Raw genomic sequence first — 13845 nt, forward strand, 5'->3', positions numbered from 1 at the left:
TCTCTAAAAAATGAAAGCTATTTGTCAGTACAGAGCTCAGATTGTATCGTTACTATTGAGACTTTTGCTCACTGGGCTTCTATATATTCTTGATACCTTATTTCTCCTTTTTTTTCCCTCCCCAATATTTTCAGATGTTTTGGAATGTTATTAAGCCCAGGTCGAAACGTGAAGAACAGTGACATGCATTTACTGGATATGGTAATGAAAATCTTAAGCACCTTAACCAAGTATAGATGATAGTTATTTTATATTTTTAAAGTATTTTCTATTTTAAAATTTTGTCATTTTGTCAAAATTGTTTCTAACTTTCAGCTGTCAATTACTATGATAATAGTAATTTAATTTGGAACCCCAAACTTAAAATTACTTATGAGGGAGAGATTTAGGAAAACTTTCATAAAAAAAGCATATGCAAGTGGGAAACAAATAAAAAGATAATGTAATGAAAATATCCATCTATTCATCTCTTTGGCTTCTTAGGAATGTGTCTCTTCTTTGAGCCAAAATAACAAATACATGATTATAACAGGCACAATGTTATAAGTGAATATGGTGCCTTTCATTTTTTTTAATGCAATATTATTAATTTGAGTACCGTGATGGATGCTTTTGTTTTCTTTAAAGCGTTTCCCTTTCTGAATTTTTCCTTCTTGATTACCTTTCATTAGCAAAGTATATTTACTTTAGGAGTGGTACTTATTTAAGGAATGCCCTTGAAGGTTAATATGTATTTAAGAGTTGGTATTTGATGTAAAAATAGCAAGCCATCTTAACTTTTAAACAGAAATACCTGCTAATATTGCAGTTAATGAAAACATTTACTTTGTGGTTTAGAAATGTTATAGGAAATAGTTATCTTAGTATAAGTATAAAGTTTTTTACTTAACTGAGATTTTTTTAGGTAGCACTACATGTTTTCTTCCTTTCAGCTGTATTTTGCAAATGTCAGTTAAATACCACAAATTATATCAACTTTTTCTTTGAGTTATTTCATGGTAACATCACATGGATTTTCTACTGGTAGTGGAATGGTTTATTCAGCCTTTTTGAGGACCTAATTTTGTGCCAGGTATTGTGTGAAGTGCTGGTGTTATAGACATGGTAAAACAGTTCTTACCATCTGTGGGTTCATAATCTTGTGATGGAAATAGATCTTTTAAGTATGTAATGACAGCAGTGGGTTAAGTGCTCTCATAGAGTTGGTACAATGAGCCACAGAAATACAGAGGAAGCACTGCATGGGTAGGTAAGGTAAGGACAACCAGTTATTTTAAATGTGAAAATGAATTAGGTATTGGTTCATCTCTGTTCCCTCGCTCTTTACAGCATATCAGTTATGCAAGTGGTTTTACTTAAGGCAGGACATAGCATTTTGGAGCCCTGAAAATTCCGTGAGGAGGTAGTTTCAGGGACATTAAATACTTATAAGCTGCTAGATCCTAATTAGAATGATTTTTCAGAGTTTAAAAGATTAAGGTGAATCACTGGCAAAGATTTTTCTATGAAACCTAAGTTTAGATTATAGAGTTACAGACCTGGCATGAACTTCTGAACCCCTTAGTCTTAGTGTCTTGCTTGTGGTGCAGCCCTCCACCTTTAAGAGTCCATATTGATATCAAAGGACTTGTCAGCACTGAAGCTCCTGGAAAGAGCGGTGGGCTTACCTGTGCCACAAATAGTTGGTCAAGTTGGAGGGTTTATATGTACAATTATGAGCAGTTGTGATTTGTTACTACCAGTGCTATTAATCTTCATGCTATCTTTAATACACAGTTATTGAGCTTTAGCTACATTACATCTAATAAAAAGGAACTTGTTACCTTATAATGAAGACTATGGGACAGTTCTGGTTATTACAGCTTATACCTTTGTAATCACCTGAAATCATATTCCTTGTAACTTTGCCTAATTAGTCTTAGTTCTGCCCTCTAGAGCCAGATGTTAATACTTTTTCTTCTATGACATCCAAATATGTGTACACTTTGAAAACAAATTTCACCTTGCACTTTATTCTGACAAACTTTAAAAGTGTTTAATTATATTTAATTTCAGAATTTGTGAGACTTTTCTATTTGACTTGAATAATTTTTAAGCAATGCTGACTTTCTTCCCTGAATGCTAAATAAGCCAGATGAACTGAGACTTTTCTATAAATTTATAAATTTTGTTTAATATAAAATCTACATGAAAGAGAAAGTTATACTTATAAATGAAATATATTTTTTAGTCAAATAGCCAAATTACTTATATATATATTATACATAGTCTGTAAATAAAATCATATATAAATAAAATTAGTTAGGTTTTTTTGTGGGGACAGATAACAGACTCTCAATTTTCTCCCAGTAGTGAGTGAGAATAGTTTGGTGAAGATACTTGTAGTAGGAATAAGGAAATGAGAATTTTTGATTCATAGCCATTGATACCTAGGAAAAGCCTAACAGGAATGTACCAAAAAGCTGAAAACTAGGTAGAGTCAGATTTCATGGAACTGGAGCACAACTTAAAGTCCTATACAGCAGAAACTAACACAACATTGTAAAGCAATTATACTCCAGTAAAGATGTTAAAAAAAAAAATCAAGTCACAGAAGACTAAAAACAATGTAATACCATTTTTAGAAAAACTCAGAAGCAGGTAAAATAAAATTATATTAAAAAAAAAAAGTCCTAGAGACGCCACAGAAAGTTTGTGGATCTTCACAATTAACTATTTATTGACATTAGGCTAGTAGCTGGACTCACAGAAATAAAATTTACATTGTAATCCAATATACTTGTAATCTTTATGTGTAAAAAAAACTAAAGTAAAATTTTTATGAAACAGTTCTTAACCCTTACATGTGTGATGAAATCTGCAATTTTTTTCCTCTACTTGACTAAAATGTCTGGTCACAATCCACTAAATTGATTTTATGATCCACAAATGGCTCACAAACTGCTGTTTGGAAATCATTAGCCTGTCAGCTCCATAAAGTCAGGACCATTTTGTTTTGTTTTCCTTGCTGGATACTCACAGCTATAGAGCATGACTCACAGTAGGCTCATATTTGTTTAATGAATGGATGGATTAGCATGAACTTACATTTTTTATTTTTTTGTGTTATCTCCTCCTTCTGATGCCATCTGTGTGCTTTACCCTGCTGTCTGCCTACTTGACCTCATAGCTTCAGCTTACTCATAACTTGACAGTAGTTCACTCATGGCTTAGTATGAATTAGCATGATTCTTCAGCTTATGTTTCCATTGCAAAGTGTCATATTCTCATTATATTTCCCAGTTTATTTTCTTAAGAAGAGGGCATCTGGTGGTTCCAGCCTGGCCTAGTTTGGGCAGATGCTTTTGTCATCCAGGTGTCCTTTACCTGATGTCCCTGATCTTGTCAGCCTTCCTGGGGGAGCCAGGGCATGCAGAGGAGTCAGGAAAGAAGTCTAGAGCAAAGATTGTGACAGTATCTTCATAAGGGGATGGGAGCAAGCCAGGCTATGTAATAGAAATGTCTAGTTCAATATCAAAAATGACTTGATAAAGAGAAACTTCTATAGAGGGCTTTTGATGTGTAAGACAGTATTATTGTGGTTGTATGTTGTGAGGACTAAAAAGAAATAAAAATATGCTTAATTTGGTTAGGCTGTTTTGGTTACAAGAAACAAAGATTCACTTAGAGCACCTTAAAGGCAAAAGAGGTTATTGATCTTCATGAAATTGTACCTAAACCTGCAAAGTGGTCTCTATCTGGTCTCTTCCTGTCTGCCTCTCCTGCCATGGGCTTACTCTTTCTGTGAGACTCTTTATTGCTGCCCCTGTTCTCTCAACCTCTGGTGCTGCGCCCCCCTTTCTGTCTTTCTGCACCTTCTCCTCTCTCCCTCTCCCTGCCTCCCTTCTTTCCTTCTCTTCCCTCTTTCTCCCTCTCCTCCCCTTCTCCCTCCTTGCCCTTTTCTCTCCCTCCCTGCCTCTTCTCTGCCCTTCTCTTTCCTCCCCTTCAACTTGCCTCCTTTGTATCTGCCTTTGTTTTTTGACTACAGGATTAATTATTTTTAAGGATTTTTTCGGTGTTTGTTTTCTCCATTTCTCTCTTACCACTTAGCAGTTTCCTAGTACTCTGCTGTTCTTTATATATTTTTCCCTACATTAAACTCTGTTATAACTTTGTTTTGTATGTGGCCTGACATCACCTGACTTCTTATCAAAACCTTTCAGCCCCACTGCTAACTGCCCACTTTCCTTGGTATTTGTTAATTGAAAGAAAGAATTTGACTGGTCTAGCTCATTTTTTTGGACTCAAGCATAGCACGAGCTCTTGTCCAGAAATGGACTGGACTTTTTTGGGTCAGGTGCTCATTCTTGTTCTGAACGTCTAATTAGACAGTAGAGAGAGAGGATAGGCACATGGAAGGGAGTGAGGGAGAGAGAGAAAGATATGAATATATAAATGTGTTGGAGGTACTGAGTGGGTTTCTTTTACATGGCCCTGAGTATATTTCACCTCTGGAATTCAGGGTCCCTGCACTTAAGCTATACAATCTGATTAGTGAAATATCACGAGTACACTAGAAAAATGTACATAGTAATTGCCAAATGACTACAATAATTTCATAGGGATTCAGAGAAGCATCTGTGTGGGGGAAATATTGAAAAAAAAGTTTTTTCTCTTTTATTTTTAGTCTGACCCTTTTCACACTCTCCATTTATAATATAAGGAAATCGGTACAGAAAATTGAAAGTATTGTGGATAATTCTCTTTTGCACGTGCACATATTTGTATGCGTGTGCTGTTCTCCCACGGGACAACCTCTAAGCTCCCCCACACTACACACACACACACACACACACACACACACACACACACACACAGACACAAACTACGTGTTGCCTTGCTTTCAAGGCCACATATAGTTGTGGAGTTGCTGCTTTAGCGAGAGTCAAGAGCTGGCTTGGTAAAAGTCTTAAGGAGTGGAGGAAATGAAGAGGAAGAGGAGAAGGAGAGAACAGAAGGAGGATAAGTATGAGGGTAGAGGGAGATAGTTAATTACCTTGAGTGCTGATTACAAACAGTATTAGTCTCCTAATATTGATTTATGATTATTAGAAAGTGTACCTATATCTGGCATATAGGCAATAAAAGTATTAACTTTAAAGGTATTCATTGTGATAAAGTACATTAATATTTTAAGAATATATTAAAAATTAGAACATTAGAAGAAAAATCCTAACCTATTTTCCTGTGATTAGCTATTAATTCAGTTTAACTATCTTCAGTGAGATCCGTAATACAGTTTTAATAGAAACTTCCTATATCCTGTATGTGTAGGTATGTGAGATTTTGACAACCAGCCTAAGATAAAGTTAAATATAACTTCATACCAGTATTATGTTTTTGTGAGTCAGCATGTAAGGGCATACCTCCTTTTATCCAAGAGTATGTGTCTCTAAATAGAAACTCTGGAGAAAGCTGTAGGAGAATTTAATATTTAAAGAAATGCTTCTGTGGGATGAAAAAAATTTACAAAGAAAATAAGTCCCCTGTTTGTGAATTCAAATTTTAATAAATTGGATTGCTTAAAGTAAGATATAATTTAAAATGATGATTTTTTTATGTATATATTCTCAGTGATTCCTGTTTGAACTTTTATAGGAATCCATGGGAAAGAGCTATGATGGGAGAGCTTATGTTATCACCGGCATGTGGAACCCCAATGCACCAATATTTCTGGCACTTAATGAAGAAACCCCAAAAGGTGAATTTTCTTAAAAAATTCCTTATTATTTACTTTAAAATTTACATTATGGACAATTTTGTTTTGCCATGTTTAAAAAAATTCTGGTGCTCATTTTAAATGGAATTATTCTTGTTTTCATGCTTTATACATCTATGGGGAAAACCTCCACTATTCAAAAGAAAGCCCCTTGATGATATGTGGATTAATTTTATTACATTATGTTAAGAAAGTATTTGGGCTTTGTGTTTCATATGTCATTATAGAGTTGTTTTATTTAAGGGCGAAATGATGGAAGAATATGAAAGAACTGATGAAGCAAATTCTGGAATTTTTGCATCTCTGATAACTATATTTTAACTTTTTTTCTCTATATTACAGATTACTTATATCTTTCCATTTACTATTATTCATTCCAGTCTTTTGACCTTCGGGAACTTAGTAATGTATATTTAGGATTTCATTTGTGGCAAATACTTTTTTCCAAGTTGTTTACCTTTTCATTTTGTTTAATATGTTAGTGTTGAACAGAATTTATAGATGGTAAGTAGGCTCATTTGTCATTTTTCCCATTGTATTTATTTTTATTCCTACTTTATCCAGATATCGGTTAATTGCCCATGTGGTTTTTTTTTTTCCTCTCCACCATCTGCCTTTAAACTAAAATTTAGTTTTATCTCATGAGTTACAATCTTCTACTAAATGCTTTACTATGATTCAACCAATAATTTATATTGAGAAAATAATGGATCAGCTTGTTTGATCTTTAGTTTTATATTATTTACTTTATACCCACAATAGACTTTTGCTTAAAGACGGGAGCATTAGTGAATACTGATATGGAAATATAATATATTAATGAAGAACATTAAATGATAATTATTTTTGAATTTCCTTAGTAAAAGTATTTACCAGTTCCATAAATTGCATGCATTTGATCATACATCAAGCTATTTCAAACTGAGGGCTAAAAGAGAGAAAAATAATGATGATTATGTAAAATTTAGCTTTTCATATATTAGGAATAAATAATTTTTACACCACAGTTTGTTATTTCTGGATACAGGCTTGTGAATACCAGTCTGTAAACTTCTTCCTTATAATCATTCAGAAAATCAACGTGAAAATGGAAAAAATAAGCCAGTTGATAATTTTGAAGTAAAATATAGAAATTTCAAATAATAACTTATAAAAGCACTTTTTACCTGTTCTTAATGTAACACATAGTTCAGTTTCATTTTGTATTTTAATACCTATTTGGTCCTCAATTAAAAATAATATATTTCAGGGACTTCCCTGGTGGTCCAGTGATTAAGGCTCCTCCTTCCAATGCAGGGGTTGCAGGTTCGATCCCTGGTTGGGGAACTAAGATCCCACATGTCATGCAGTGTGGCCCCCAAATAATAATAATAGTAAAAAAATAAAAAAGAATTATGTATTTTAAAAAATACATATTTTAAAATTTATTTGTTCAATGAAAAGAAACTATATAGTACTATGTTGCAATAATATTCTAATGCAAAAGATAATGTGTTTTAAATTTAAAATCATTTCATATGCCACACAAAAATGTTGACCTAATTTCTTACATTTTTAAATGGTGTTCTTGAAATTATAAATTACTCAGAGGAGTCATGAATCAAAACTACAAAAGTTGAAGCCCTGAGAGATGAAATGTCTTGGATCTTTTCACTACGTCAAGTTGTATATTGTATTCTGCGTTTTGTTATTTTCTCTAACCCCTCTACTTTATTCCCCTGAGACTTTATAAGGTCCTTAGGTCAAGTACAATGTCTAGAGAATCCTAATTCCTCTTGAATTGGCAGATAGAATGCTTGTATTTAGTACAAATGTAATACATTTTTTGTTGAGTTTAATGATATTAATAGGAGTGTAGTTGATGAGTATAAATGTTGTATAATGGTTAAAAAGACAGTATTGAAGGTTTCTTCTAATGGTGGGCTTGGTTATTTGAACTTTCCTTTAACTGAGAACTGAAAATGGTAGACAATATAAAATTTAAAAATATTTTAAAAACAACGAAGAGGGGTTTCCCTGGTGGCGCAGTGGTTGAGAGTCTGCCTGCCGATGCAGGGGACACGGGTTCGTGCCCCGGTCCAGGAGGATCCCACATGTCGCGGAGCGGCTGGGCGCGTGAGCCATGGCTGCTGAGCCTGCGCGTCCGGAGCCTGTGCTCCGCAACGGGAGAGACCGCAACAGTGAGAGGCCCGCATACCACACCAAAAAAAAAAAAATAATAATAATAATGAAGAAGTGACAAAATGATATGGAATAAACAAACCAGAGTTTCAAAAATCCCAGTGAATTTCAAGCAGGGTAAATAGAATAAAATGAAATCCATATTTCAACCTATCATAGCGAAACTGAAGAAAAGGAATAGACACTGGTCTAGAAAGTCTAGATTCAAATTAGAGGAAGTCTATGGTGAAGAAAACATTTTAAATAGTAACTGAAATTTTGACTAATAACAGTATACTGTTGTCTAAAAGCACTTGCCAGGACTCTGATATATATTTTATGTATATAAAATATATATACATACTATAAATATGTAGTGTGTATATATACTCTCTCTATATAGAGTATATATGTGTATGTGTACTCTGTATGTTATATATATAGAGAGTATATATAGTGTATTTTATATGTTATATATAGAGTATATATATATGAAAATTACACATTAGAGCTTCGGTCAATGATTTTCCTGATGGTTAATATGTATTATGGACAATGAGGGTACTGACAAATCTCTGGGGACTTCCCTTAAAGCATACAACATTGAAATATTAATAACATTTTCCCAAACAAATTTAACATAATGAAGGTTGAGCATCTCTTCTGATTTGACAGTCCTTCCCATGCAACTCATCAAACAGACCTAATAATTTCTAGTATCTCTTTTCATAAAATGAAAGGGCAGATCTTTGTGATTTTCCAGGTTTTTTTTTAAACCTGAAAGATAGTGTAAAAGACATTCTGAAATTTCTATTTTATTTATTTTTTTATATTAAGGGCCTGATTTTGAGAAGGAGAAATTAAAGTTGTCAGAGGAGATTTGGACATTTGATTAAGGTGGGATCAGGAGTGTTGAGAAACATACTTGGGAAACTTGGTTACCTATTTAATCTAAGTGACAATAAAACATTTAAAATTAAACATAGCAGGTAACAGGAGTATAAAGAACCTTAATCCAGGCTTCCCTGGTGGCGCAGTGGTTGAGAGTCTGCCTGCCGATGCAGGGGACACGGGTTCGTGTCCTGGTCTGGGAAGATCCCACATGCCGTGGAGCGGCTAGACCCGTGAGCCATGGCCGCGGAGCCTGCGCGTCCGGAGCCTGTGCTCTGCAACGGGAGAGGCCACTACAGTGAGAGGCCCACATACCGCAAAAAAAAAAAAAAAAAGAACCTTAATCCTTTAACTTTGTTTTCTTAAATAAGTAATAATAAAGCTGGCATAAAACACAGAAAATTTCTACTGCAGATAAACGAGTGTACATGACCGTGGCGGTGGATATGGTAGTCACGGAGGTGGTGGAGCCTGTCCGCTTTCTCCTGGAGACAGTAGTACGCGTGTACCCTGCAAACGAGCGATTTTGGTATTTCAGCAGAAAGACTTTCACTGAGACTTTCTTCATGAGGTTGAAACAGGTAAGACCTTAATTTCTTCTCACATAATACATTTTTTCCACCATTTTTTCTTTAATGCCAACATAATTTCTTAAATAACAATAAAAAGCAATAGAATTCCTCAGATAATCAAATATTTAGAGTCAGCTAACAGAGTATTTGAAAAATCCATATGTAGGTAATGTCAGTTGAAAAAAAACAACTAGTAATAATTATGTAGACATTTGTTTTAGAAATGTGTGTAATGTGTACCTGTAAAGTATCAACATACTTAATAGAAATAACGAATCTATATCTAAAACAACTTTTCTTCCTTTTATATACAATTACATAAAACCAAAAAGAAAGGGCACAGAAACATCATATCTTTATAAATAATAGTAAAAACATTATGAAGTAATACATGACTAATTGTTATAGTTATTTCTACCTATATAATATTATGTGAAGGTGTTGTTTGACTTATTAGTAAGGTTATAAAATTATTTTAATATTAAATGAACAAAATTAGGGTTTCTGTGAAGTTCTTAAATTAGGCAGTATTAATAGGTAAAACATACTTTTTGTTATGTAATGAAGGAAGACGGTAACAGTGAAAAATAATTTGAATTCTAGTAGTGTCCATTTTATGAAATCAGAGTAAAATATTCTATTTGAGTGTTGTAAATCCTTTTCATCCTGTTTAGTGCTCCCTCTCTCCCAAGTTTAAAAAATGCTTGTTGCTTCATATACTATAATATGCAAAATGTAATGTGGTAAAAGCAAGCATCAGTTCAGTGAACAAATATAGAAGCCACTTAACCATTTTCATATTAAAAAAAACTTGTCATTGCTCAGTTAGGCTTCATATATTAGATGCTTTGAAATTGTTGTGGTTTTCATCTTGCATAAAATTATTAGAGCTGTGGTTTGACACAGCTTTTATTACTGTGTAGACTGTTTTTTTCTTTCAGTTTTTGTAGCATATTTTGATGAATATAATATGAACAATATTTAAAATTTTAGTGTACTGAGCATATTTTCATGTTTTATTCTGAGATATTTTTCTCCCTTCCTTCTTTCTTTCTTTTCTTTTCTTTTTTTTTTTTTTGTAGCTTAATTGTTAATGACTGTCAAAGAATTCGTTTGTCATTTTGAGCCAAAGGATTATTCAGAGTTGCATAAGAGTGAATAAAGGAGCTGTATACAAAGTGGTTGTTATCATTCTAGTGACAGTTAATAAATTATTATGCTGTGAATTTTTCTTCCTTGAGACTTGATAAAAAGTTAGCTTCCCCCCTCCCGCCCTGCCCCCCAAAATTAGCTTCATATATATATTATATATATATATATATAATATATATATATAATATATATATGGCAAGATTTTTATATATATATATATAATATATATATGGCAAGATAAACAAGAGTACTGGAATTTATATATTTATATAAATTTCAAGAATATATATATTAGAGTGGATTTTTATTATTAAATGTTATTTTCATATTTTTAAAACTACTGATGTTGAGTGACTGAGTGGTAAGTACCATGAGTTAAGAATTTCTTAGTACTAAAACATTAAAAATACTTTTTGAGGCCATTTCATGTGAAATAAAAAGATTAAATTAGATTCACTTGTAATATTCAGCTCCAATAAATGTGAGACTGATTTAAATGAATAAGAATCAGATAAGAACATGGTTTCTAACTTTAGTGGTATAATTTAATCTCTTTAGTAGATATTGTGTTAGTCTGTTTATTATTATTTTTATTTCTTCTTGAGTCATTTTTGGTGATTTGTGTCTTTCAAGGAATCTTCAGTTTAATCAAGGATATTTAATTTATTGCTTAAAATATTACCTTTTTATTTTTAATGTTTTTAGGATCTGTAGGATCTGCTTTTATTTCTGATATTGGTAATTTATATATTCTCTCTTGTTTTTTGTTTTATCAGCCTAGCTAGAGGTCTATTAATTTTACTGATTTTATTCCCCCCCAGAGAAACAGATTTTGGGTTTTTGGGTTCATTGATTTCCCTATTGTTTTCTGTTTTATCTTCTGTTTGATTCCTTTTGCTTTCTTTTTTATTTCCTTTTTTTTTTCTGCTTTGGATTTAACTTGTTTTTCTAGTTTCTTCATATGAAGATTATATCACTGATTTTTTAAAAACATTTTTTCTTAATATCTTTTAATTTTTAAGGTTATAACTTTCCCTCTAACTTCTCAGAGTTGTTAAAAGAAAACTCTGTTTCCTTTACTACTATTCATACCACTTCATTTCTGACACCAGATGGGTGAGTGTTTTTCCTATAGCAATTAATTCTCCAATTGGACACCAATTGGATGGCCCACAATACAATTATGACCTGGAGTAGGCACAGACCCCACAGGTTAAGGGCTCAGTTCCACAAGACTGTGCCCCTCCTCCTTACTTCAGACACCAGTTACAGGTCCAGGTTGTCACCTGTGTTTCTGACCAACCAGCTATAACTTGGAGGTTCCCACAGCTTCCTCCTCAGGTTTGATAATTTGCTAGAATGACTCACAGACTCAGGAAAACAGTTTACTTAGTAGATTACCAGTTTATTATAAAAGGATACAGCTCTACAACAGCCAGCTAGAAGAGATGCACAGGGCAAGGTATGGGGGAAGGTGTATGGAGTTTCCATGCCCTTTACAGGCTCGCCACCCTATCAGTACCTCCATGTGTTCGCCAACCCAGAAGTTCTCTGAACACCTAAGTTAGGGTTTTTTATGGATGCTTCATTCTGTAGGCACAATTGAGTAAATCACTGGCTATTAGTGATTAACTCAAGTACCAGCTCCTTTCCCTTCCCTGGAGGTTGGGGGAGTGGGGCTGAAAGTTCCAGCCTTCTATCATGTGATTGATTCCTTTAGCATCCATCTCCCCCCCCACCGGCCCCCCCCATACCCTCAGGGGCTTTCCAAAAGTCACCTCTAACAAAATTCAAGTGTGGTTGAAAGAAACTCATTAGGAATAACAAAAGATGCTCCTTTTACCTTTATTGCTCTGGAACTATTTCAGAAATGGGATAAAAACCAAATACTACAACAAAAGATGTTTCTTTCACCTTTATTGCTATGGCACTGTTTCAGGAGCCAGGATGAATACCAAAATATATATTTCTTATTATATCACAGTATCACAGTTGTCATGATGAATAAATATGAATTCATGTAAGGCCCTTTAGGACAGTGCTTGTCACCGGGTACATGTTCAGTAAATGTTAGCTATTATTGTTTTTATTAATGTTAATTAATACTTGTTTGTCTTCTATCTAGTTTCTATTCTTTTTGGGCAGAATCCTTTGTTTCTTAAGCCTAAAATAAATGAATGAATAAATGAACCAATAAATGAATAACTAACTCTGGTAGTAAGGTCAGGATTTTGGAGTGTGGTAAGGCAGAGGAGGGCATTTTAGTCAGAGACAAGAGTTGAGAGTCAGGTCATAGAACTCTGATGTAACATGATACGTTCAAGATCTGTAGGAAATTAGATATTGCCGAAGCATCAGTGGGCATGGTGGGTAATTATTCCGAATAGGTAGGTCATTACCATGCTTAGTCCTTTATCCTCAGGTTGGGAGAATTTTAAACTGTGAATGACACTATATTTATAATTGGGAAAGGTCACTCTGACCGTAGTGGAAAAGATATATTGCTATTGGAGGCAAATAAATATGAAGTAAGAAGGCTATTGTGGCCAAGATGAGAAATGATGGCGTGAAGAAAGGCCATGGCAGTGGGGATAGTAGAAAAGATGAATTTGAGAGGCCTTAGGGAAGTAAGAATCAAGATCTGGTGTTTGATGTGACGTAAGGTTGAGGGAAAACAAGGGGTCTAGGATTACTTTCAGGTGACTGGGTGGTTGTTGATCCTTTTGATTGAGGTGTTACAGAGTCCAAGCTTTCTCCGCTCGCTGCAGTGAATCGGGGACGAGGTGTTGAGGCAAGGAATACGACTTTATTCAGAAAGCCGGCAGATGGAGAAGATGCCAGGCTAGTGTCTCTGATAAACCATCTTATCGGGGTTTGGATGCCAGCTTCTTTTATAGCACAGAGAGGGGGAGGAGATGAGTAAGTAAAGTCAAAAGGCCATAAGTTTTGCAAATACCCTGTGGAATGGCCAGCCTCCATGAGGGGATGTGTTAATTTCTTCTTCTTTCTTGAGACATCCACAGGTGGGTGGGGTGAGGTTGTCTCCCTTTGAACTGAACAGAGGCACTTTAGTTTAACATTCAGGCAGAGGGGCAGGGTTCCCTGAGGCAGGCCATTATGTATGATTATAATAACAAAAGCAACAAAAAGCAAAGGTTAAAGTCAAAGAAACCGATCGAACCTGGAGTCCCATTTAGCTTTTCCCTGTTACAGAAATAGACTTTCAAGGAGAAATGCTTCGAGACTCATGAGGAAAGCTAGCGGAGTTTCAGTTATGCTGAATTTCACATTTCTGTGGAACTTTTAGGTTTA

At 34.3% G+C, this 13845-nt stretch overlaps 1 protein-coding gene across 7 annotated transcripts in view; it reads left to right on the top strand.

Moving 5' to 3' along the window:
* Positions 1-13845, top strand: part of RABGAP1L (RAB GTPase activating protein 1 like) — a 687421-nt gene that overhangs the window by 104873 nt on the left and 568703 nt on the right. For all 7 annotated transcript variants that reach the window (XM_067728697.1, XM_067728698.1, XM_067728699.1 and 4 more), the window contains 3 exons: positions 135-201; positions 5638-5740; positions 9224-9390. In XM_067728697.1, the coding sequence (XP_067584798.1) occupies positions 135-201; positions 5638-5740; positions 9224-9390 (337 nt within the window). The remainder of the gene's footprint in view (positions 1-134; positions 202-5637; positions 5741-9223; positions 9391-13845) is intronic.

The sequence above is a fragment of the Pseudorca crassidens genome, chromosome 2, assembly GCF_039906515.1.
Source record: "Pseudorca crassidens isolate mPseCra1 chromosome 2, mPseCra1.hap1, whole genome shotgun sequence".
NCBI classification, from domain to species: domain Eukaryota; kingdom Metazoa; phylum Chordata; class Mammalia; order Artiodactyla; family Delphinidae; genus Pseudorca; species Pseudorca crassidens.